General features: G+C 39.7%; 2 protein-coding genes across 4 annotated transcripts; one reads left to right on the top strand and one right to left on the bottom strand.

Annotated features, from left to right (window-relative positions):
* The first annotated feature begins 567 nt into the window (after positions 1–567).
* Positions 568–2417, top strand: LOC131426958 (bystin). The gene is made up of 3 exons (XM_058589772.1): positions 568–1180; positions 1235–2035; positions 2099–2417. Exons 1-3 carry the CDS (start codon positions 777–779, stop codon positions 2346–2348), a joined length of 1455 nt encoding a protein of 484 aa, XP_058445755.1. The 5' UTR covers positions 568–776; the 3' UTR covers positions 2349–2417.
* Positions 2418–3654: 1237 nt separating this feature from the next.
* On the bottom strand, positions 3655–27760 carry LOC131426959 (secretory carrier-associated membrane protein 1). Of its 3 annotated transcripts, XM_058589773.1 has the most exons (8): positions 27610–27760; positions 26941–27109; positions 26491–26742; positions 26341–26349; positions 14529–14866; positions 14204–14459; positions 13958–14115; positions 3655–4127 (listed from the first exon to the last, which is right to left on the bottom strand). In XM_058589773.1, exons 2-8 carry the CDS (start codon positions 26995–26997, stop codon positions 4118–4120), a joined length of 1080 nt encoding a protein of 359 aa, XP_058445756.1. In that variant the 5' UTR covers positions 26998–27109; positions 27610–27760; the 3' UTR covers positions 3655–4117. The 3 variants fall into 3 exon arrangements, with proteins under 3 accessions (XP_058445756.1, XP_058445757.1, XP_058445758.1); XM_058589774.1 differs by lacking the exon at positions 26341–26349 and having other exon boundaries at positions 3657–4127; XM_058589775.1 differs by lacking the exons at positions 3655–4127; positions 26341–26349; positions 27610–27760 and having other exon boundaries at positions 12552–14115; positions 26941–26997.
* Between the last annotated feature and the right edge of the window lie 25 nt (positions 27761–27785).

Below are 27785 nucleotides of genomic sequence, written 5' to 3' on the forward strand. Positions count from 1 at the left end.
GCTGTCGTGCTGAATCTCGGCAACAGCTAGCGCATATTCCGAAATCTCGGCAAACGTCTCTGCTGATGTCGGCATATCTGTTGTTTACTGATAAATTCAGCAAGCAATTATGCCAAATTTCGGCAAAGTCAAGCATTTTACCGAAATATCAGTGAATGCATTTAACGAAGCTCAGAAACATGCGTATTGATTACTGAGCAATCAGCAAATTTACGTGTTGCTGATCAGTTTCGGCATTTTATTATGCCGAGCTCAAGAAATGGTTTTAAGTGTGGCTGCTTTAGTCGGAGATGTAAACAAGTACAGTGTTGAAAAGTGTCTTCCATTTGATTCGCTAAAACAAATACTGTTCTTTTCGAACCTTACACAGATTCATCCAAATTGTTTCTTAGAAAAACCTACCCAGAGTTCATTCCAGATATATATCAGAAACGAAAACTGCGCCTGAAAATAAACTCAGAAACATTTAATTTTGCCATGTTCAAATAAACTTCTAGTACTTCCTTTGCAACACATGAATTTCACCATTGCCGACGCCTATGGATCTTTCGTTAAAATCCAGCTGTCAAAATCGATGGTTAACGAAGAGCTGTGCATAAACACGCGGTAATGTTTTGATAGCGGTTCTGGTTCTGGCTTGTATTTCGATCTACAGTAATTTTATTCTGGTTATGTTCCACGCTGCACTGCTAGTTTTTAGTTAATTCAGTTAGGCTATTGGTAGATATTATTAAAGTTAAAGAAACTAGTACCGGAAGTAGTTTAATTGGTGAAAAATGGGTAAGTCAAAAGCGCATCGAATAAAGAAGCTGATGGGTCCAAAGGCACCGCTCGGTGATCAAATCAATGATGGTCGAGTCGCCAAAAAACCAAAGTCCAGTAAATTCCGGTTGCGAGCGGAAGAGAAAGATTATGTAGATGCTAAGGCAACCAAGAAAATTCTCAACCAGGCTCGTAAGCAACAGGCTGAACTCAATCTGTTGGATGATTCTTTTGGGCCGTCGCTAACCGAGGCTGCTGCCGTTGTGGGCAAGAAAAAACACCGGCTCGGTGATCAAGGCTCTTCAGACGAATCCGACGAAGAGTACCGCGATGACCCGGAGATTGATGGACAGGATTTTTTCGATAATATTAAAATTAACGAGGAGGACGAACGAGCGCTTGAGATGTTTCAGAATAAGTATGATTTCTGTCAATGAAGTAGAAAGGTTTTTAATGGAATAATATATTTTAGAGATGGCATAAAAACGCGAACGCTTGCGGATATCATTATGGATAAAATTACTGAGAAACAAACCGAAATTCAGACTCAGTTCTCGGATAATGGTTCGTTGAAAATGGAAGAAGTTGATGCCCGCGTGCGGGAAATGTACGAAGGAGTGCGAGATGTTCTCAAGCGGTATCGAAGTGGACGCGTTCCAAAGGCATTCAAAATTGTTCCCAAATTGAGAAACTGGGAGCAAATTTTGTTCATAACTGAACCGCACAACTGGAGCGCGGCAGCAATGTTTCAAGCTACGAGACTATTTTCATCGGGATTGACACAATACATGGCCCAACGGTTTTATAATCTAGTGCTGTTACCTCGAGTCCGAGACGATCTAGCGGAGTATCACAAGCTGAACTTCTATTTGTACCGATCTCTGAAGAAGGCTCTTTTCAAGCCGGCTGCTTTCATGAAAGGAATCATTTTACCACTATTAGAATCAGGAGATTGCACACTGCGAGAGGCGATCATTTTCGGTAGCATCATCAGCAATACAGCGATTCCGGTGCTGCACACAGCAGCATGTTTGCTCAAAATTTGTGAGATGGAGTACTCAGGAGCCAATTCAGTGCTTATACGAATCATTCTGGATAAACGGTACGCACTACCGTATCGAGTGGTGGACGCTGCTGTGTTCCATTTTTTACGTTTCGAGCAAGACAAACGTGAAATGCCAACACTGTGGCATAATGCTTTTCTAACTTTTGCTCAGCGCTATAAGAACGACATCTCCACGGAACAACGAGAAGCACTACTACGTTTGCTGAAGTAAGTACTTTTTTGCTGGTTGAGCTACCATGTCATAAAACTACACGCAATTTTTTTATGCAGAAAAAAATCACATCCTAAAATAACCCCTGAAATTCGGCGGGAACTTATGGCTGCCGTTTGTCGTGATGCTGAAATGGGCGACAGTTTGGCTCACGAGGTCGACATGGAATACAAGGAGGATGACGATTTCACCCCGATGGATGATGCAAGGGTTCCCAGTGCGTCTAGTTCTGGAGGTAATAAGAAGACCGAAGCAGGCGATGAAAGAATGGAAAGTGATTCAAGCGATGAAGAGGATGAAAGTGAGTGAGGAGCTTTAAAATAAAATAATAAAAAATATATTGTATTTTTGTAAATACAGATTAATTTGTTTTGAAAATATTTTTTTTTTCGCACCTCAACATTTGATAAAGTCGAATAATATTCGTATCTATTGCCCACGCGCATTTTTGAGAAATGCCTATAGCTTGCATCTGGCTCTACTCATCTGCAATTTCAATCTTCCATCGAGGTGCGGTGGAAAAAGTCTAATGCAAATAGGATTCGCAATGCAATGAGGACTAATTTTTTAACATTTCGTCTTCGACTCTTCAGTGCATTAGCAGTTCTTGTTGAACCGATAATTCCCCCTCGTGGTTCAACATAAACCGAAACCAACTGCAATCTTTCCTGAATTGTCGAATTAGAACATGCAACGGCTTTCTGGCGTCAACAAATAGTTATCATTTAAAAGCTTTATCGTAAGACTACCACCCCTATTCTATACGTCGATCGATTCGAAATATTCCGATCGAATGTGCAATTTCCATTCTGCATTCCGTTCGAGTTGGGTATGAACTCGAATATAATTCGTTCAAGTTGCTCAATTTTTGAGCATTACTCAATCGACTTGCGTACGTGTTACTTCTGTTCGGTTTAGAATCGTTCTATTTTTCTTTATGTAAGTGTGACGGCTTCGTTTACTAAGAAATGAATAATGTAAACAATATAGAACGTGTAAGTAGTGTTGACAGCTTTGATGGTTATTGTTCGAAATTTCAAGTGTTCCCGAACGAGAGTCGATCGAATAATACAAGTCGAACGGAATAAAGAATGCAAAATTCGAACTCGAACATAAGTGTAGATCATCGTATCACAAATCCGTCGGATTGCAGGATCGGGGTGTACGTCTTTACTCTGCAAATCGAAGATAAAACTCAACTAAACATTGAATTAATAGTTTTTCGAGTGCAAAAGTAGATGAGATACATTTAAAAAGTAAATAAACGAACAAAAAACCTTTTGCTGTTTGTAGAAGATAAAAAAAACTACGTGTGATTGTATAATCCATTTGATGCAAACATTGGATTAGGGCGGGGCTGCTTAGGTCATTAGAAATCAATTAAGCAATTACATACCTGACTCTGTCCATGGTTCTTAACGAAACCGCCCACTGCAAATAACTGTAATTTCGAACGAAGCATAGCTCGTACAAAACATTTAGATTCACATTTCCTTTTTCAAACTAACGAACTAAGTTTCGAAACTTTAATAAATTAACAAATTGACAACGTGAGTTATGTTATGCTATAGAATGATTTCCCTATATTTATTTCTTTCTTTTCCGGTATTGACCAATTTATTTGCAGTGCAGTGAAACGTATTTTTATTGCGCAGATAAGAAACTCAACTCTTTACAACGTTTAATACCTCAATTTACCATCTTATTTTCTATTTCCTGTGTTTTTATAGCTAAGTAGGAATACATCTTCCGCATTCGGATGTCATAGTTTTACACAAAACACATACTCTAGTTTAGGAATTTCATACATGAATCAGTGTACCATCGATTATAATTGACTAATATAAATCCAATTAAAACCAAAACAGTGCAGCAAAGTAGCAACAGAAAAAGAACTAAGATTTTAATTAAGCTGCCTATTCTAGTGATCGAAATTGACACTCAACATGAAGGAATATGCGTCAGACTCTGCTTCACTTTTGTATAGATCTAGAGAAACAATTTCACGTAGCGATGTTGCGTACAGTTCCTGGGATATATCACGAGGTTCCGGTAAATTAGGGAGCACTTCGTTCCCTTTAATATATCCTAGAAGTAGTAGACAGATATGGGAATAGAGTTATTCTGGAAACTAACGAACGAACGAATTTTTCAGAACAGATGGCATAATGAAATAGAGAAGTTAGGTTACATGAACACATATATTCAATCAAAGTGCTATAAAAATTAAGTGTAAAAACAAATCTAACTTCGAAAAATATCCCGCTTCGAAGGCTGGTTGTATTCAGGACAAGACGAACATATTTATGTTGGTTTTGAAAGTAATGAAGAAGGATTCACGAGATAAATAGTTCGTAAATAATATGGAGAGTTGAGCTTTTTCTATTAGACAAACAAACTAGATATCAATCATGCAAAGTAAACAAACATACTTCCTCAAATTTAAACGATAATCTGGGATAAACGATTACAATTTTACTATTCCACCTAATAAAATACTAAACTTAGATTTGATAAATCACGCAGACAAAATATTGACACTGAATACCGAGAAATCCGATTGTGCTCAGATTTCGTCGTGAAAATTTATAGTTTTTTTCCTGTGAAAAATAAATATCGGTATAGAACAGAAAAAACTCTTGCTAATTCACCTAGTGGTGTGATAATGTCTCTTGCTTGCAATTGAACTAGTCTCAATAAAACATTTCACCTTTCCACATCCACTTTTGAAAGAAATTGCAGGCGTTCTATGAAAAATAGACAATAAATTCTAACACCAGACGAAGAAGTAAATTTTTCTCTGTTATGACTTACTCTCAGCGAGTAACGAGTCTTCCGAATTTCCTCTTCAAAGTGGATTATTGGCCGTTATCACAAAAAAGCGCGAGATTTGTAAAATTCTATCCTCAAATAACCTAATAGTAGCTTTCGACCGAGTTTAAGTATTTCGAAATCGATTCCTTCATCTCCGAGTTTTTATTTTTTGCATGAAAAACCCCGTGCAAACCACATAGAACATAACATCTTACCGAAATTCGTTCAGTACTCTTCGAGAAAATTCAGACCGCTAATAATGTGAGGCTAGTCGGCTACGTCACTTATACTATTATATCTTCTAAACCTTGAAATGACAACCTTTTAATTTACAAACTTCATCTAAAATTCAATAGTAGCTTTCAAACGAGCCTAGACTTGAAGAAATCGACTACGAAAATTGGCCGGTAAAAAACGTTTTGTCGGTTACGACACCTATACCATCATATTTCCAAAACCAGAAGTGGTAGCCATTTGATCTTCGAACTTGATTCACAATTCAGTAGTATCTTTCAAATGAGCCTAGGCCTATTGAAATCGGTTCAGCCATCTCGAAGAAAATTGAGCGGTAAAAAATCTTTGAAATGTGTCGGTTTTTCAGCAATTATAAAACATTTCTATAGAGAATACGAATAAATTGACATTGACAGAATCTGAATTTTGAGCATTCATGAATTGAATCTGAATTTAAAAGCTAGCTCCGAATTCAATTTCCAAGATCAGAATCCAAATCCATGATTCAGTTCATGAACTTAGCTCTGCAATTCCGGAGCAATTTCAGAGTCCAGGTTTCGAATTCAATTCTAGAACCGAATTCTTAAATCGAATTTCGAGCCTTAAATTTAGAAACTGAATTCAGTTCCAGAACCCAAGTTCCGAATTTTGTTCGAGCATGCAGGTTCTGAGTTCTGGAAATGAATCGTGAAACTGAATTCAGGAAGTAAGATCCTAAATTGAGTTCAGGAATCGAATGGTCGAACCCAATATCTAGCCAAGAAAATAGTTTAAAAAATCTAGTTCCAGAATCTAGAATTAGGTTTCAGTGCCAGAGTCTTTTAACTCTTGAAAATGTATTCTGGAACTAAATTCTAAACCATGAATTACGTTCAGAAATTAGGTGGACCAGAATTCAGGTTCTGAATGCAGTTTCAGAATTCAGTTCTACAATGTAATCCAGGCTAGGGTTTACAGTAGATAAAATTTGATATCAGCTACAACATTTATAACAACATTTTGTTTGTACTAAATTGTGTTTGCCAAATCGACGATTTTAGCAGTTAACAAGTTTTCTACTGGAAGTCTCCCTAATAAAGATCTCAGAGAGATTTGACTCGAGATGACCGGATTTATTTTCACAAACTTAGACTAAAATGTAAGCTAGAGTATGGGGTAACAAAACAACTGCTATTGTATTTTATTAAAATCCGACTGGATTCCGGAGCTTTGCCAAGCCTTGATATTACATTACTGTAGTGGAATTTAACCTTCTGTTTCAACAGACTTCGCAGCCGATTCAGAGTGTACAGAACCATTGCATGGCTGATGCTATGAATCTACTGACACTACGAACCCTTCCAGGTCGGGGCTCGAACATACGACAACTGGTTTGTAAGACCAGTGCCCTATGCACTGAACCGCCAACCCGGGTTCCGGAGCTTTGGGTCGTCTAGAAACTCCCGCTTGATTCTCAATACAGAAAGGAACGAAATCTAAAAGAATATGCGCCGAATTGGTTCGATTCGCAGGTCTTAACGATAGATGTTTATCAAATGGAAACATTTGATTCCTATTTCCAATTCCAGAAGATCCAAAAGTAACAGCCCATATGTCCAGAAGTGGTCCTCAAAACGATTTCTCTTAGATATCTCATAACTATCAGGTGTACAACTTTGCTTCCGCCGTTTTCCGATAGGTGGCTGTACCGGCTGAGGCTGGTTAAAATACATAGATGATAATGCCTTTAAAGTGAGTGTGACAACCTAACGAATTGTCATCGTCGTTTCAGTGACAGTTGTACTTGTTTTCGTATTATTCACGCTCGAAAATGTCTGTTTATGTGCCCAATTCTCGCCATTTGCGGGAAGTTTTACTTTTCTGTTACAATTCGAAAAAAATGCAGCTGAAGCGCATCGAATGATCTCAGAAATCCATGCTGCTATGAGTAAAAGATCGTGTCGGGAGTGGTTTCAACGTTTTAAAAATGGTGATTTCGATGTCGAAGACAAACATGGTGGTGGAAGAGAAAAAAACTTCAATTTGGTGGGATCAGCTCGGTGTGATTTACTACGAGCTCTTAAAACCGGGTGAAACCATCACAGGAGATCGCTACCGAACGCAACTGATGCGCCTTAGTCGCGCTCTAAAAGAAAGGCGGCCACAATATCAAGAGCGACAGGACAAAGTCATCCTCCAACACGACAATGTTCGGCCTCACGTCGCAAAAGTGGTCAAAAAGTACCTGGAAACGTTGAAATGGGAAGTCTTGCCTCACCCGCCGTATTCCCCAGATATCGCCCCTTCTGACTTCGCCCTATTCCGTTCGATGGCACACGGCCTGGCAGATCAACATTTTCAATCCTTCGAAGAGTTGGAAAAATGGATTGCTCCATGGATAGCGTCAAAAGAGGACTTTTGAGCACCTTTTTTCGAGCCGGGATCCGAAAATTGCTGGAAAGATGGGATAAAGTTGTCGCTAGCGACGGACAATACTTTGAATAATACATCTGTAAGCACTTTTTCGCAATAAAGCTTTTAATTTTGGAAAAAAACGGCGGAAGCAAAGTTGTACACCTGATAGTAATGAATTTTATTTAGATTTCGATTCCGAATACGATTGTTGTCCGATCAACAACTAACAATACTCACAAATAAGATAAGTTTTAAGATCTGTTTTGAAGATTTCCACGTGTATGACGGTTTGAGTCAACACGTAACTCCGAAACCGGGAGTTGGATCGCGATCAAATTTAACAGCAGTTAGTGAGACTATGAGACCTTCCATTTGAATCTAAGCTTGAAGAAATGAGTTTAGCATTTGGAGAATGGGTCTAGCTTTTAGAAATCGATATTATTACCCAGAGCCGCTTTTACAAAGGGGTAGAGGAGGGACGTGCCCCCCGGCCCACGGTCTTAGGGGACCCCGGACGGAACACAACGAACAAAATTAAGGTCATTCAGTTAGTTAGGGGGCACACAAATGAATCTCACCCCCGGACCCTTTAATACGTAAAAGTAACATAGTGTTGGTATTACCAATATTTCGGAGTTTTTTAACCATTCCAAATCGTGGAAATTTATTTTCAAAATCAGTGTTCAATTAAAACAGTTTATAGCGCAAAAATTTTTCTTTCAGTGATAAGGCGCATTTTTTGTTGAATGAATACATCAACAAGCAAAATTGTCGTATTTGGGGCAAAGATAATCCACACGCCGTTCAAGAATTACCGATGCATCCCGATAAATGTATTGTTTGGTGTGGTCTACGGGGCTAGTGGAATCATTGGTAATTATTTCTTTAACAATGAGGAAGGACGACGCGTTACTATCGAATGGAAATCGATACAGAACCATGATCAATGATTTTTTGTTGCCAAACCTTCAAGATATGGATGAGGACGATGGTGCCACTTGCCAGACTGCGGCCGAAACAATCGATTTATTGAACAAACATTTCAACGACAGTATTATTTCGAGAAATGGACCTGTGAACTGGCCTCCGCGTTCGTGTGATTTGACGCTACTCGATTAGTCATTGGTTTATGTTGATAAATCAGCAACGACTGATGCTTTAGAAACCAATATTCACCGTGTCACTGCTGAATACGCCCTCAAATGCTTGAAAAACTGGTCGAAAATTGGACCTCCAGACTGACCTTTATGAAAAATAGTCGTGACGTCCACATTTAAATGGTCAATGCTAAGAAATTATCTATCGAGTAATAAAAATTTGGCCATCTCATAATTTGGCATGTTTTATTTATATTTAAAATCAGCTCTTAAAAAAACACCCATTACAACTAAACCAAACGTTTGAATTCGTTTGCTGGTAATTTGACGAGATTTGATTGTAAATCTGACCGAAACATGCTGCCTATACTCGCATAATTGTCCCATATGGGAAATCGTCTCTTATGAAAAATATGTGATGAGTAAAAGATGTACACATGTTTCTTTAAAAGTACACTTTTTTTTACGCTGCTAGCGTAATTGATCCGTCGTACTGTTTCTTAAATACTTCAATTGCTTTTTGTTCATGTAGAATCCATTACGGAACAAGATGGGGCTCATATGCGAGAAATTTTATCAACAAACTAGAAGATACTTGCATATCGGTCCCATCTTAGCATGCGTTGCTTTTCTCGCACGTGACAAAAAGTCATGTTCGATTTTCGGTTCATATCACGCGTTTTTTTATGACGGCCAATAAGCCATCCATCAACATTCACTTTGAAGAGTAATTTCGAATGACTCGGCACTCGCTGAGAGTAAGTCATAATAGTAAACGGCAGAGAAAAGTTTCCTCTTTCGCCTGGTGTTAAATTTAATTGAGGTTTCTATGCCCGGTGAAAAATGAACGGCGGCCCTACTGAAAAATGGATGGCCAACACGTTTCCTGATGAAAACAAAAGAATATGTAAAAGCGATTCACACGCAGCATCAAGCGACTATCACCTGCATGGAACGATTATGGAACAACAACATTAATTGTAAGCAATTCATATGAAAGGACACTACGTCAAGTTCACGGAACATTTTAACGTCGGATACGTGAGCAATATTCGGCTAAAAAAATTAATAAAAATAATCTGGACGTCGACGGAAGTTGATTGATCGTCTGAATCGTGTTTAATGCATGCGTTTCCTGATGAAAACAAACCAATCTCATTTGCATTTGTGGTTGTAAGTGAGCTGTCAGAGAGCCTAATACTCTATTTTTCATAGCTCGCTTGAAATTTCTTTCGAAAGTGGAAGTTGACAGATGGCTTATTGGCCGTTATAAAAATAAAACGCGTGATATGAGGAATTCGTGAAATTATGTCAGCTTTTCACATAATAAAACAACACAGCACGTTCATGACGTTATTTGCAAAATGTTGTTATAGCTGATTTTGGTCGAAGAAAATGCGAAAAATCTGAAAGTTGTTGATATTTCGGGGAACGAAAATGAGATTAGAAATTGAAGCGAAACGATAGATTCTTAAGAAAGTTATTTTGGCGAGCGAATGAGATCAAAACGTAAAATATCCTGGAAAGAGGGTATCGTAAAAGCTCCATCCAGCGAAGAAGCGCCACATTTCACATCCTTTTTGTAAATTTTAAAGAATTGAGCTTTGTAAATTTTAAAGAATTTACACAAATGGGACAACCAAAAATGATCGCATTACTACACATCGATCTTTCTGGAATTTAAATAATTCTGATCAAACGGCTTTCATCCGCCTATGAAGATAAATATTTCCTCAAGTGTTTTGATGAGTACTTTCTAAATGGGACAGACCTGACGTGAAGTTTCTTCATATCTTACTGAACTAACCCCGAATTATTTTTGAATTTATGAAAGAACAACTCAAACAGACGTTATTCAACAAGCTAATTCAAAAACCTCTTCCTTATCCACCTAATGGTCTAATAATGGTTTTCTTTTTTCATTGAAACAGCCACATTGAAATATATCTTTTTCATTATGATCATTTCTGACACAAATTTGGGCTGATTTTTAACAGAAATTCATTCAAATTGTTTTGGTAACTTCAGAAAACAGTGACTCAACGCTTACTTCGCATATTCGACAATATTCTCGAAACAAAAAGTATCAGCAATAATATATTTGAACTTGATCATTGATTACTTACTGAAAAATATGCGAATATATAAAAAAACGCGTTTTGTCGGTTACGTCACTTATATCATTATATCGACAAAACCGGAAGTGACCGCCACTTGATCTTTCACCGGATTCACAACCCAATAGTAGCTTTCAAACGAGCATAAGCTTGTAGAAATCGGTTCAGCTATCTTCACAAAAATTGTGCGCAGAGTAAGCAATGCGTTTTGTCGGTTACGTCACTTATACCAGTGTATCTCTGGAACCTGAAGTGACAGCCAATTGATCTTCGAATTTGCTACACAACTCAATAGTATTTTTCAAACGAGCACAAGCTTGTAGAAATCGGTTCAGCTACCTCAGAGCAAATTGTTTGTAGAGCAAAATCTTTAAATACGAGGTCTGTTCAAAAAGTACCCGGAATTCTCATTTTTCTAAAAAAATATTTATTTATTCGTCTACATCTATAAGTTCCCCTTCAAAGTAATCCCCCCTAGATATAATACACTTATGCCAGCATTTTTTCCAGTCTTCGAAACACCCCTGATAGTCACTTTTTGTAATGCTCTGTAGCACTCTCAGCGATTCTGCCTTTATCTCTTCAATCGATGAAAAACTCTGTCCTTTCATGGGTCTCTTCAACTTTGGGAACAGGAAAAAATCACACGGAGCGATATCTGGTGAATAAGGAGGTTGGGGCATGATTAAAGTCTTAAAAGTCGTTTTTTTTATCAAAATTCAGCAGTTCTTAAACGAATTTTGCTGCCACTCGTTTTATGCCCAAAACATTTGAAAAAATATGATGGCATGAGCCAACTGATATGCCAACTTCATCAGCAACTTCTCTAATAGTGATTCGGCGATCATCCATAATCATTTTTTCCACTTTTCCCACATATTCATCGATTATTAACGTGCTGGGTCGACCGGAGCGTTCGTCGTCTGCAACGTCTTCGCGGCCATCTTGGAAACGCTTATACCACTCGTAAACACTTGTTTTTTTCATAGCAGACTCACCGTAGGCTCTCTGTAACATTTCGCACATTTGGTTATACTTTATTTCATTTTTCACGCAAAATTTAATACAAATTCTTTGACTCTTCAATTCTTCCATTGTTTAAACTAACAAAAATCGCCGAGCTCAAAAAAACACGTCTACACCAGCCGCTACAAGACAGAATGTAAACAATGAATACAGTTGAAAATTTCACCATACATCAGGGACATATGTACCAACACAATAAAAAAAAATTTTGACCACCGGACTCCCAGACGCGCGCAATTAAAAAATTCCGGGAACTTTTTGAACAGACCTCGTATGTACACACACAGACATTTTCCGATCTCGTCCAGCTGAGTAGAATAGTATATAACACTAGTGGTCTCCGCAGCTTCGATCAAAAGTCGGTTTCTCCACCAACTCTATTATCTTTCTACAGAGAAGTGCAAAACGGCGGAAATCGATAAGGGACTGATATGCTTGGGTGGTCAGCATAGGTATCATAATGCAGAGTCAGGAGTTCAGGCTGTCACGAATCCTACGTATCATCGCCTCACTCCAAATTACCATTTCATATATTAACAACGTAGCATCGACTATCGTTTCAATTTGATTTTTTCCATACAATTGATAGCTAGAATGAGTGCCTTAAGTTGAGCAAAAAATAAGATGACAAGGAATAGCATTTATATAAAGAAAAAGCAAACTAAAATTATGAGATATTGTGCAATTGTCCAGGGATGATAGCTGCAGACAAAATCGTCAAATGTGCCTGAAACTAAACGCTTCATGCCTCAGATCAATTATCAACTAACTAAGAAAATAAAACTAAAACCAAATTGATTGTGATAGTTGGAAAAGAAACTCAAACTAAATTAATCATATTAAATATGTTTTGTTTATTGCGGTCTGTTATATCCATCATCAATGTATTTTCGAAAACAAATACCGGTACGATAAGAAAACTGAATATGTATACCAAAAATATAGAAGTTACACTGCAGTAAACCGGTAATGTAGAGTAAATTGTCGAAAGCGTTCAATATTTCAAGCTGCACAGTAAAAAGTATTTCAAAACCAGATAATAGCTCAGTAAGTTAAGTAAAATAAATGATCAGTTAAGTATTTCTCTCTTAGTTCAAACATACCTGAACTGACATAAGCTCTCTCTCCCCATCTTTCTACATATCTTTCTATCTCTATCATGCTATTTTCCAAACCAAATTAGAAAATATTAAATTAGCCCTGGAATAGGAATTTTCTGCTATCACTTTAGAACTTTACGGTTTTAAGTCTGTTAAGTTGGAATTTCGAAGCGAAGACTGTTTGCGCTTTCGCTGGGAAGAGAAACTCAACAGCATTGCTATCTTAGTATATTGAGACTCCTGTGCAGTTATCATGGAAGGAGTAGGGATAATAATGAAAGAAATCATAATACATAACTTCGTGTGACACAATTATACCGATTTGTTGAATATATTTACGAATAAAGACTTTGTTAATTTTGATTCGGGTACTAACTCCGCTTATCTCAATAATACGAATGTATTCGTTGACTAACAACTAAAAAAAGGACGATCAGCAAAGTTTGTTCCGTTACACTTAGTTAATAACAACAGCTTCTTTTGTCTTCAACATTAGTTCTATCATTAGTTGTATGTTTTTAATCTTCACTTCACTCCAACAAAGCGGTTAACTTTATAACTCGTCTCCTTTCTCTCTTAGTTGACTCCTATCAGTTTTTTTCCCGTATGTGATAAGTTAGAGTTAAGTTTAATCATTTTCAATGATTACAGTTTAGTGTTTCGTCATTCCTTTAGTTACTATGCTTACTTAATATAGTGCTTGGGTCATCAAATAGTTCTGTATGTTTCTTCCTCACTAACACTAACGACTCATACGCAATCATTTATCATTATAATATTGATTTCACTGATCATCACTAGTCTGGACTGGTCAATACAAAGTCAAAACACGAAAAGTGTGTACATAATCGAATCTCAAAACGATAGGGTTTTTACTTTAGAAACAACAAATACTATTTTTGAACGAACCAAAAAAAAATAGAGATTGAAACATAATCGAAAAATGTAATAACCAAGAAATAGCAACAGGGTAGAAGAGAACCTGCAAGGTCTACAGTAAACTACGCGATTGTAAGTATTTGTAATCGCATAATAAATAAACGTTTCGTTTGAAGTAATTTGCTGGAGTAATTATTTTGTAAAAAAATATGTATGCTTTGCTGTTTGCTATTATTGTAGAAGTGGGATTTCAGTACCTGTTCTGGTTAAACTGCGACTGTACGGTGGCCCGAGCAGCGCCAGCGGCAGCATCTCGCACGATCTGATTACCGAAGAAACCGGACTGGAATTCCTGACGGGCTTTGTCCATCGTAATCCGATTAGTTTCCGTTCCGCTGCGATAAATGGCGTGGATCTGCGAGAAAACATCGGAGAAAAATTACCAATTTGGTCCGTTACCAACAGAAACCAGAGATAATTGTAGATTGTGACCGGGTACTCACTTTGCTCAACATGAAAATATTTCCAGCAGCACACGAACCATATCCGAAGGCAATAGCCAGCACGAAGATACCGACCAGAATGCCGATTCCACCGCCACCGAACTGCGTGATGGCCATGATAACCCCACAGGTACCCGAGCCTGGGAAACCAATAGTCTGAATAATTGTGACAAGTGTTTGAAAGAAGAATATGAAGAAGAACATCATGAAGTTGAAGCTGGAATCATTCTTGAAGGCTTTGTACGCCGGACGATACCTGGAAAACAAAAGTAACTTAGTTGTTTTCTAACGTTTTTGTTTTTTTATCAACATTCCAGCAACCTACCAGCACAGGAACGAAGCCGGCGTAAAAAGAATCGCATAGAAAATACCCAACCCGAAGGTACGGAAATCCCCGGAATGGATCAGTATCACCAGTCCGCCGAGGATGTTGACGGCCATGACCAGAGCGTAGAACATCCACAGGTAGTACAGGTTCTGTACGATCTTCTGGAACTCGGTCGGGATGTCGATGTTGATATCGTGATAGAAGCAGGGCTGCACCGGACAGAACGACGGCAACGGCGGCCAGTTGTTGGGTCGACTCGCGTTGGCACTGTTCATCAGTTCTGCCTCGCGCCGTTCCAGCTCCTGGGCTTTCTTCTCCAGCTCATCTTGGCGCCGCTGGGAATGTTAGAATTGGATGAAATTCGGAACAGTTTTGTGAATAGAAAGTACAGAATGTAGCCACTGACAGGAATACATATCCCGCCGCTACACGCAAGATTGGCGGAAAATTAAACAAACTTTTCAGAAAAAAGACCGATACGTAATGTCACAGACATAACTGGAACCGTTAGTGCATTTGAAACATGTACTGCTTCGCTTCCAAAGTTGTAACGGTGCATCTATACTAAATTATGACTTTTCATTGATGACAAACATATTCTACCATACAATCAAATAACAACAAAGTTTTTTCGTAGATTTAGAAAGTAGAAATAAACTTCGCATAATCCTCTGAGCAAATTTTAATGATTTTAAAAAGATCCGGTTCACGGAATTTTTCTGATGTTTACAACTATTTAGTACTTTTGGCCATCATTTATTAAATTCTGGACCAAGACTAAAATCTGGAACAGGATACTAGATCTGGGACAGCCTCTGAATTCAGTTGCAAAATTCAGTTTCGGAATCCAGATCAAGAATTCAGGTCATGAATTTAGTTGGAGACGGGTATAGCGTGATGGGTAAGTCGATGCCTTTCACGCAGCCTACCTAGGTTCGATTCCCAACCTCGCAAATAGGGTAAGAATTTTTTTCTGGCTCGAAAAGGCGAATGACTTTGACGTTAAAATCTTCATATTTGAAAAAAGGTTGTTCTACAATTATGGAACTTAACTTATTTTCTTAATCCAGGTTCCAAATTTAATTTTAGAACTAAGGAGTGTATCGAAAATAAGCTATCCACAAATTTTTCTTTCAAATTATAATAAAAAACGATATTTTATTCAAACTAAAAATTGATCCTTTATTGTACGAGGTTAAACTTGAGCATAAAGAAAACCGGATAAAATTTAAGTTATTCCTTCACGTGTTTTCGAACTTTTGATCGAACGCTCTTCATCAAGTTCCGGACTAGTGTTGCATCGCATTTTTTGGACGCTTGAGCCTAAATTTTTTTGAACTCCTGCATGTTTCCAGCTGCCTTACCAGTTTACTTGAAGACCCTCTTCACGATTGCCCAACGATAACGTTCGATGGGTCGAAGCTGAGGGCAATTTGGTGGATTGACGCCCGTTTTGTTGACCTAAATTTGTACTTCTTAAACAAAGGATGAGTTTTGTACTCTTGAATAAAGATTGATTCATGAACCTCAGTATGGAGTTTCCAAGAAAACTTGTTGACTTCTAGCTACTAAGCATCAAAGCAATTATATAAGTGTATCTACCAGGCAAATGTATGTGGTATTTTCCGTTTATTAAGTGAAAATGAAAAATTATCTAATGCGGCTACGCCACATCGTTTTGGTTCATGTGCTGTCCGACCTCGCTACCGCTCGTTCGGACCTAACTAAAGCAAAGAAACCTAGCTTTGAGTAGACCGGGCAAACGAGGCAATTACAAGTTTGTATGCAAGAGGCCGCCGCTTCCGACGGGTCGTCGGCCGACTCAGCTGGCGTCGACTCGGCGGCTTTGTGCCACCGAGCCATCTTGGCTTCGGTTATGTGGCTGCGCCACACCAGTTATACCGTAGACAAAACATGCAGGAGACATGATCCTTTCGGCAAAATGATCCTTTCGGCGAAATTACCCTTTCGGTGAAACGACTTTCGGCGAAATGACCTATTCGGCGAAATGACCTATTCGGCGAAATGACCTATTCGGTGAAATGACCCGCTCCCAGTCCAGCACGAGTGATCAACTAGCGAGACTCGTCAACTGATCACACAGAAGCTTCCCAACGGAATAAGGATTGGTGACCATGGACAAGTTCTTGCAACAATCAGTCCCACCGACTTTACAAAGGTCATTAATTGGGAGCTGACACCAAGCTATTGAATACATTAATCGATGAGAACAGTTGTCAACGGCCAGTATTAGACGAAAACGTCTTTTTCGACTAATACTGGCCGAAAAAAACGTTTTCGTTCGGCACGTCAGAAAAGACATGGCACTTCGGTGCCAATTGAAAAAGTGTTTTGCAAGTAGCATTAACTTTACGTCTGGCTCTCCGGGCAATGAAGCCAGGAAAGTATCTCCCATATTTCCTGGGGAGAATACGGGAACACTTGCGAACTTTATATGAACGGTCTTATTCAATATCGTTAGTCTGGGTCCCTTCGCATTGTTCCATTCCGGGCAATAAAAAGGCAGACTCATTGGCTAAGGTGGGCGCATTAGAAGGTGATATTTATGAAAGACCAATCGGCTTCAATGAATTTTTCAGCATTTCTCGTCAGAAAACTCTCGAAAGTTGGCAAACTTCATGGACGAATGACGAACTGGGACGATGGCTACACTCCATTATCCCTAAGGTATCGACGAAACCTTGGTTCAGGGGGATGAACGTAAGTCGCGATTTCATTCGTGTTATGTCGCGGCTCAGGTCAAATCACTACACTTTCAACTCACATCTCCGGCGTATTGGGATCGTGGAGAGCGGGCTCTGCACCTGTGGCGACGGTTATCAGGACATCGAGCATGTCGTGTGGTCGTGCGTAGAGTATCGTGACGCCAGGTCGAAGCTACTGGAATCCCTTAGGGCCCGAGGTAGGCCGCCTGAGTTTCCGGTTCGGGATGTGTTGGCGAGTCGGGATAGTTCCTATATGCTTCTTATTTACCAATACCTTAAACATATTAATATACAAGTGTGATCCGTTGTATTTGGCATAGAAAGTTTTCCTTACTCTTTTGGAGACTTTACTCTTCACCTATAGGTTCGACACTAACATCCGCCCGATTCTCCCAATCCTCCGTCTGTCTACCATCTTTATCGATACTAACAAGATCTTTTTGCTGTTACTAACTTTTCGCTCCCCTTTCCCCAGTCTCTTCACCATCTCGATGTCAACTAACTAAATATTGGTCGTTATTAGTTATTTCGTTTCCATACCCCCCTTTAACAATCCGTTTTCCTCAACAATTACTTCTCTATTGTTTTTCTTCATACTATTCGGCAACATCACCATCATCGCCCACGGAAAGCCGCTCCAGTCGATGACTAACATGCGGGCCACCCTCCGGGTCTTTGCAGCCTGGGGGTGTTTTCCGCGGTCCCCAGAAGGATGCGGCAATTTTAAATACATTCTCACGTCACCTGGCTGATCCCAAGAACGGAGGACCACTCCTGTCGATAACTAGCACGCGGGCCACCGGCCGGGTCTTTGACTCGGGGGTGTCTTCCGTGGACCCATACGGACAAGCATACGGCCACTACCATTGAGTAGCAACGTCACCAGTAAACCATTAGAGGACAGCACCTACACAATCATTATTATTAGGAAATGCCTTTGGCATCATAGAGCTAACGCATTGTGCCTTAATAAATATATCTTATGGAAAAAAAACTTTACGTCTGCTTAGCGGTTCAAATTTAACTGTTTAAGTTTGCACTAAGCAGTTCAATTTGAACTGCTCTGCACTGACGAGTCTAAGACGAAACGTAAAGAAAAGTAAAAACGGTTATGTGCCCAAAGCACAAACTTAGGATAACCCCTAAGAGCTGTAAAGGGCGATATTGTCATTCCATTTGTTTAGGTAAGTTTCACCCTCCATGTTCCATACCAATCAGAGTTGCCAAGATGCTCGAACACACCAGATCTTTTGCTAGATTTGGCAGATTACATCTAATTTTCAAATTTTATGACTGTTGAATTCAAAATTTCTCAGTTCTATTTGAATAAATCGTAAAATTGTCCATATTTACCAAATAAAACGAAATAAGTATCTGTGAAGACATTTCGCCATAATGTAATTACAAAGTTTCGCTCAAGTAGATCTTAATTTACGGCCTTGTCCGTAATTATGGATTTTTAATTTTGATAACAGATGATGCCAGATTTTACCAGACTTTTTCTTTCGAAAGAACCAGATTTTATTTTTCAGCACTTGACATCCCTGATGTGAATAAACAGGGCGATACTTCAATTGCTAGAAAAGGAATGGTGAAATTATTTCTTTTTCGTCATTTCAGCTGGTTTCCGAACTTTGCACTACTGGAAATAATAAATGAGACGACAAAATTACCCGCAGTTTTGTCTTAATCGCAAAAACCAACTAAGTTCACGGAAAATACACGAAGGTGTAACTTCATTATTCACACAGCAGAAAGGGAAATAAACAAATCGTAAAATGGGGCTTTTTATGTTGTTTTATTCAGTGGGTGTAAAAGAAGGTGGAAAAATTAGCATATTTCTTAAAGGTAAACCAACGGTTAATCGACTTATCAAAAGTTCGTTTGTTATCAATGTTGGTTTCGATCTTATTTGAAAAAGAGGAGCTTGCAGAATCATTGGAAGTGATTCAACAAGCAGTTTCTGTACGATTAAAATCTATGGAAATGATTCAAAAGCAAGGCAGTTGTGTGCCTTATGAACTGAAACCGAGAGACATTGAAAGGTGATTTTTTACTTGCGAACAGCTGATTCAAAGACAACAAAGAAAGGTTTTTTTACATCGAATTGTAACCGGGGATGAAAAATGGATATTCTATGGTAACCCAAAACAGAAAAATACTACGCTACACCCGGTCAATTGTTGCCAAAGTCGAGTATTCATGGTTCTAAGGTCATGTTGTGCATCTGGTGGAACCAAAAGAGTGTTGTGTACTGTGAGCTGCTTCAACCCGGCGATACTATAACGGGCGAACGGTACAAGGCACAATTGATACGTTCGAACCGGTCGAAATACAAGCGAAGCCATTATGAAGTTATTCTCCTGCATGACAACGCTCGGTCTCATGTCGCAAATATTTTGAAAAATCTTTGAAAACGCTCAAGTGAGACATTTTGCAGCACCCGCCATATTCTTCTGACATTGCTACTTCTGATTACTGGTCGTTCCGACGGATACAGCACGATCTAGCAGGTCATCGGTTTACTTCGAAAATTGGCTTCAAACTTGGATCATTTCGAAAGACGATGGTCAACGACCATACCATGTTGCAAACACCGGTTCTCGTCCGATCACCGAAGTTAAGCAACATCGGGCGCGATTAGTACTTGGATGGTATCTCGAAAGACGAGATATTTTTTCGAAATGGAATTCGAGAATTACCTGAGTAGTAACCAGCGATAGACGATACTTTGATTAAACTTCAAATTGATTTTATTTTGAAATAAATGCATTTTTGACCCAGAAAAAAAACGGACCGAATTAATTTGTACTCCCAATATCTCACGAAACCATTCGTAAGTAATTGCGCAATAATATTATTAAGTGACAAAAATCATTATTGAGTGAAAAACATCGGATCGGAACTTTGGATTGGCCATCACAATATCCCGATTGGAATCCCATCAAATATTTTTGGGCTCTCATCAAGCTGAAGCTTCGCAAGAATCGATCCGGACCAGCTCAAGACCTTTTTGAGTCTTCTTCACAGGAATACACCAAAAATCTTGTCTAAAATATGCGTGTCAAGCGATTCTCGATACTAGATGAGATTGGATATCTTACTAATTGTATTGCGAAAATAGCGTAAGTACTACCTTCATGGTTGGTAAACGACTGGACAATGCGCAATTCAGGCCCCAATGTGGTTCATAGCCTCTTGTCCAGTAACTCCTATCCCTACCTCCCCGCGGTGCCGGCTGGGGTGCGAGTAACCATAGGAAAGATAAGGTTACCAACCCCAGTGGAACCTTGGTCGTATACTGACAGGGAAGGGGGGTCTTGCGTCTGTTCACCATGTTGGGGCGGCTCGAAACAACGTCTGTCCTCCATGTTAGGAGCGGCGGATTACCGTCCTTGTGTCAGTGTGGGACTCCAAACAGTGCTGACACGATGGCCCTCCGGCGAGACAGGCGGCCAGCATGAATATTCACCAACGCTATATGGAAGACTCTCATGAAATATTCAATTCACCGGCCACTGCCGATCACCAGCTGAAGGCTGGATCTGCCAAAGTCAACCACTGCGACCCAAATATGACATTACTCAATGATACAACCCTAGTTTTAAGTTAGTCGTTAATTAAAATTAGTAAAAGCCTTTGCCATCTTAGAGCTTAAGCAGTGTGCCTTAAACATTATATTCTTGAATAAAAAAAAGCCGCCCAGAAAACACTTGTTACGAATAATCAGGATATAAGTACGACTCGGAATAATCGGCAAAGACCTACGCGACGAAATAAGGACTACGATTGGAAGCTTGGCACATGGAACTGCAAATCGCTTGGCTTCCCAGGATACGACCGAATGCTGCATGATGAGCTTCAAATCCGCGGCTTCGATGTCGTAGCACTGCAGGAACTTTGTTGGACGGGACAGAAGGTGGGCATCGAGCGGCTAACCTCTACCAGAGCTGTGGCACAACCAACGTTCTAGGAACGTGATTTGTAGTGTTGGGCAAGATGCGCCAGCGCGTGATTGGGTGGCAGCCAATCAGTGATAGAATGTGCGTATTGAAGATCAAGGGCCGTTTCTTCAATTACAGCATCATCAACGTGCACTGCCCACATGAGACGAGACCCGATGACGAGAAGGAAGCATTCTACGCGCAGCTGGAACAAATCTATGACAGCTGCCCACGGCGGGATGTAAAACTCGTCATACGCGACATGAATGCTCAGGTAGGCCGGGAGGCAATGTACAGACCCGTGATCGGGCTTCAGAGCCTGCACGCGGTAACAAACGACAACGGTCAACGATACGTAAACTTTGCAGCCTCCCGAGGAATGGTAGTTCGAAGCACCTTCTCCTCCCGCAAAGATATCCACAAAGCCACCTGGAGATCACCTGATCAACATACGGAAAATCAAATCGACCACGTTCTCATCGACGGGCGATTCTTCTCCGACGTCATCAATGTCCGCACCTACCGCAGTGCCAACATTGATTCTGACCACTACCTTGTTGCAGTTTGTATGCGCTTAAAACTATCGACGGCGCACAACACTCGTCGCACAGGAACGCCGGGATTCAATCTCGAGCAGCTACGTAGCGTTCGTACTGCAGAGGAATACGCGCAACAACTGGAGCAAGTGCTACCAACGGACGAGCAGTTTGGCGCGGCGACTCTTGAAGACGGCTGGAGGAATATAAGATCCGCCGTGAGTAGCACTGCTTCAACCGTACTAGGTACGAGGTTATCGAATCGAGGAAATGACTGGTTTGACGGCGAATGTCAGCAGTTGGTCGAAGAGAAGAATGCAGCAAGGGCGAGGATGCTGCAACACCGCACTAGAGCGAACGAGGAACGATACAGACAGGCACGGAACAGACAGAACACGGTTTTCCGGAGGAAAAAGCGCCGCCAGGAAGACCAAGACCGCGAAGCTATGGCAGATAATGCACGAATACGGTTTCTCGGATAAACTGATGCGATTGGTCAAAGCAACGATGGACAGAGTGATGTGCTACGTCCTAGTATCTGGGACGCTCTCGAGTCCCTTCGAATCTCGGAGAGGACTACGTCAAGGTGATGGACTTTCTTGTATCTTGTTCAATATTGCCCTGGAAAGTGTGATTCGAAGAGCGAGGATCGACACGAGTGGCACGATCTTCCGAAATTCCGTACAAAATTTAGGCTTCGCTGACTATATTGATATTGTGACACGTAACTTTGAGAAGATGATGGAAACCTACATCGGACTGGCCATAAATGCGTCGAAAACAAAATACATGAGAGGAAGAGACTCTAGAGAAGAAACACTACGCCTCCCACCACGAATATTGATAGACGGTGACGATATCGAGGTGGTTGACGAGTTCGTGTATTTGGGTTCACTGGTTACCGCCGATAATGACACCAGGGGTGGAATCATGTAAGGTGATAAGTGACTATCACCTCCTGGTGATAAAGAGATGATCACCAGAATGTTTGGAATCACCGAAGGTGATCACTTTTACTATCACCATCACCGGTGATTGAGCCAACTTCATTCCATTTATCACCTGTCAAGAAACGTCCATTTTTCAGGAGTAAAATATGAATGTGGCGTATACCGTTGATATTAGGAGGAGTAACATGTGAAAGTGGCGTGTACCCATATAATATTTTTAAATCTAAATTTTGATCCCTATAGTTTTCAATCCTTTTCATTAATTCGAGTCATGTTTATCAATGATGATTTGTATGGATCGAAGAGTAACGTTGAAAAAAATTGCCTCGCGAGTATGGAAAACTGCGCACAAACAAATAAAAAAAATTCACATGTTGGTTTGATTTAGTGGCGATTTTTATTTTTTAATAGAAATCAATGTCACAGTCAGTTCTTTGGGATAAATTTGCTAGCTTTGAAATGACACGAATTGTTAGATCTTCTTGATGTTTCACAACGGATGGCATTCCTCTCGAATGAGAAAGATCCGTTAAATAATTTTGTGTATAGTTTTCATTCACTTTACGATTATGGCATTTCACAGAGCTTTCAAATGCTAGTTCCATTTTGGAAATTTTACCCACCAGTACTATGAATATCCACTATTATTAGCAGCAACTAATTGTCCAAAAATATTGCCTTATTTAGTTTAACTCACAAGAAGAAAATTAAGAACGCAGTTTAATCTTTTTTACTCGTTCAATTGAACGAGACTGATATGTCGCTCACTAAGTCACGGCCATCTAATTCTACTGAAAATGTTAGCATAAATTTTTTTGTTGTTACGTTATGTGCAACAGGAGATGTCTACATTCATAAACTTACCACTTTTCCAGAAAGCAATTTATCTTTGACTCTACGAATACCCCAATGATATTCCTTCAAATAATAATTACAACATAAATGAATTGATTTAACTGATAAATACTACCGTTCATTCTATGAATTCTTTTAACTAAATAAACAAAGTTATTTTTCATTTTGGTATTTAATTTCGACACAATATCAGCACGAATTTTATTAAAAAAATATCCTCTCCGACCAATATTGGTAGGTTGTTTATATCAGTGGCTTAAAATTATCCTAACGGAAAATAATTTATAAAGCCACTTCTCAAAAAATCAAATCACTACTAAAAGTGATAACTAAATTGCTATCACCTTCATTTTGACATGAAGGTGATTAAATCGTGGTGACTGTCACCTTACGTAATGCCAACGTTTGATAGTGATGTTAGCCTTTCAGCAGTGGTGACAGAACTTGGTGATTATCACCTTACATGATTCCAAATTTTCAAAAGTGATAATCACTTGGTGATAATCACCTTACATGATTCCACCCCAGCAGAGAAAATTCATAGACGTATTTTGGCAGGGAATCGTGCGTACTTTGGACTCAGAAAAACCCTCCGATCGAGAAAAATACGCAACCGCACGAAATTGACCATCTACAAAACGCTCATTAGCCCGGTTGTTCTCTATGGCCACGAGACCTGGACTATGCTGGCAGAGGACCAACGCGCCCTCAGTGTTTTCGAAGGAAAGGTACTGAGGACCATCTATGGCGGAGTGCAGATGGAAGACGGAACGTGGAGACGGCGTATGAATCACGAATTGCAACAGCTGCTAGGAGAACCACCCATCATACGGACAGCTAAAATCGGACGTCTACGATGGGCTGGGCATGTCATAAGGATGTCGGACGACAGCCCAGTGAAAATGGTTCTTGAATCTAATCCGACTGGCACAAGAAGAAGAGGAGCGCAGCGAGCAAGGTGGATCGATCAAGTGGAGGGTGATCTCAGAAGCATCCGTGCCTTGAGTGACTGGCGACGAGCAGCCATGGACCGAGTTATGTGGAGACGTATTCTTGATACAGCAAAGGACACCCCAGGCCTATAGCTGTTAGGTAAGGTAAGGTAAGTAACTACCTTTATGGGAAAACAAAAGGTAAATGCCTATGACTTACTGGTCTTACTTGACAGACTGTTAGTTCCTTTCGGGAGTATTCAGCTTGATGGAAGATTTGCTTTGTGAACCGTTTGCATCGAACATGAGTCAATTATTTTCAACAATAATCAGCATTCGCATTTAGTATTGGCCATCTGTTGACCACAAATCCGCCTGGAAAAAGATAAAGAAATACTGCGGCATCCATTGAAACTCGAATTCAACTCGTCATCTCCCAGCATCAACGCCTACATAAAAGATGCTTCTCGGTCATGTGTGCTAGAATATGTTTGATGTGAAGAAATATTCTAAAATTTTGTATAGAAACACCGACTCGAACTCAATTATTTAGAGCGTTTTCGGGATTCGAAACAGTTATGGAAGCCTTTCAGTTTTATTCGCATTCGCGTCATCCACTTTTGTCTCTGACGTTGCCCATCCGCCTTTTTCTTCAGCCGAGGCATCAGAACGAAATTAAGATTTGGACGGATTGTGAAATCATGACCCTCGAGTAGGGGAGACTGGGGAAAGCAGAAAATTTTCATTATTTTTCGGTCGATAAAAGTTACCGACGTGAAATTCGTACTGTAGTTTGGTGCCAAGGACAATTGACGAAAGTTGTGAATCGTTCCCATGAAAATTGAGGTCTACATAGCCCAAAGTGTAATACTGAAAATTTACCAAATTGTCCCAGTCTCTCCTACTGTTAATGTCAACGACTCAATATAAACTGCTTGGCTCGGTCATGAGTCGAAGACAAAACGTAAAGACTAAGTATTTACAAGTTTACACTACGGAATTTTAACCAGTACTCATAGTTAGAGTTGAGGTAAAAAAGTACATCGACCTCATACCATCAAATCGTTAAATTCTTTCCTAGAGAGACTTCCGTTCCACGTTTACTATGACACCGCAGTTTCCTTCGCTTATCAGACACGGCAAGTGGAGCCGAATTTTCTTGCAAGGGGAATGTTTGAATATATATTAAAAAAAACGCAATCCATCGTTATCAACATACAGCACATTGTCTCAACTAGCAACTGTTGACACAATTAAGCGTGAGAGACGTGGTGTCAGAAGGGTCAGAGGTAGAATGATAACAACAAACGAGCAATGCACATTAATTGATGCTTGCCACATGCTTAGTAAACACAAAACTAACAAAACTGTTTGACTTTGCGATTTTTGCAGGTGCACCTTAAATATCAAATGAATAATTTCTTCGCCCATAAGTACTCTGATGTACTCTAATGACGTCATTAGACAGGGTCTAAAAACTGCGACAGTGCCATTAATAAAATTTAATGTTCATTATTTATCAACCGAAGTAGGCGAAATTTGAAGCGAACATTTGAAATGAATAATGTCTGCAACGGTGGCAAAACCCCTTTTCTGAATGATTGCTACGAGACATTATTTCTGTAGACCAAATTATCAACATCAAAATTCACCACAATTGATAAGCCTATCAGTAGAAAAACGGTTGAAACAGAAGAATCACTGTTTGATAGGATAGATTCGATACAATGTAAACAACAAAACTATTCACAAAAAATGACCAATATAACAATACAACGGTAAACTGATAAGCAATTGCGTCCGACCCCGCAGTACCCGGTAATTCTAAGTGTAACTAAAAAGCCATAGAAAATTTACAAAGCCTACCCGTAGTTCCTTTGTACAGATGATGGCGAGCATGTCAGTGAAAGGATTTTTATATTAAAAACTTTACCAAAAATGGCAATCGACGCGTGTTTCGTCACAACGTTGTGATACCTTGCGAAACACAGGCTAGCAAAATAAGGTTTTTCTCACCTGTAGTTCAGCGGTAGAGATCTGTGTCATAGCTGCAGCACTGCTCGCCCCAGGAACCGCTGCATTGTTGTTGTACTGAGCCCCACTTGAGCTATAGGCTGGTACAGTTTGTGGCGAGGGCAGCAACGTCGCGGGCTGCCCGAAATTGTTCTGCGTTCGCTGCTGGCTAGATTCATTCGAGAAAGGATCGTACTCGTCCAGGGTCTGTTGGACATTGATGCTGTTTCTGGTAGCTTCTCGAATTGATGGATCCTACGAACGAAAAACAGGTTCAATCAGTTACAATAAACACTCACTACTTTGATTCAAGCAAAACTGTGCAAAAATCAACCATCACAATAGACACCATTCCGATACATGGTCGACTCGAACGATGAGAGGCATGAATCAGTTGGTAATTTTCGAAGAGAATTGCCAGACATTTTAATACAATGTAAATCAAACACTCACTGCAAATGGATTATCCACCACTGGTTCTCCAAAGGGATTGTCGTCGAATCCGGACATTGTTATATTTTACAGCACTTTTCACACCTCACAATTCTCAAATTCAATTCGTGATTTGTTCCGTCAAGCGACGAGTAATGGATTTATTTCAGGAGTACTTTTTTGAAATATCCTAAGTGAAAAAGGTAAACAGTTAATCATAACCAGATCACTTTGAGCGTCATTAAGGTAACGAACGCTTATGGAGTATTACTTTAAAGAAAATACATCATGATTTTGAATGAAACACAAATGAGAACAATTTTCTAAACCCTACGTATGGCCCTCGCAAAAACATCGATGACTCATAATGTTCACAATTGCATTATAATTATTATAATCCCAAAATTTCTCAGCAACACAGTTCAGTTCACAGTTCGCATTTTGCGATAATACAACAAAAAACAATACAATGCATAGAGCTGAGTTTTATCACAAAACATAAAATTGATCCGCGGCACATCATGAAGAATGATGCATAGGACACTTCCGAAAATTCCTCTAGAATCGCAAGTAATTTTCACCGTCACCAATCTACTTAAAACTCAGCCTACTCCTTGCGCTGTCGGTTCTCTTCCGATTGTCACTTTCGGTAATGCATTTAAGGGTGACACTCTTCCACAACGCAGTTACCTTCGATTCAACGCCTGCAGCAGTTAATTCATGGTCGAAATTTGATACCAGATTTTCTGTATCCAATTTTCACGTCTTTACGAGTAGCACGAACAGCACTTTTTCCTCTTCTCTCCAGTCCTTATTTTCTCCTTTGCACTGACAAAACTGAATGACACGTAAATTCACCAAAAGTT

Source organism: Malaya genurostris, chromosome 2 (assembly GCF_030247185.1).
Source record: "Malaya genurostris strain Urasoe2022 chromosome 2, Malgen_1.1, whole genome shotgun sequence".
Lineage (NCBI taxonomy): Eukaryota > Metazoa > Arthropoda > Insecta > Diptera > Culicidae > Malaya > Malaya genurostris.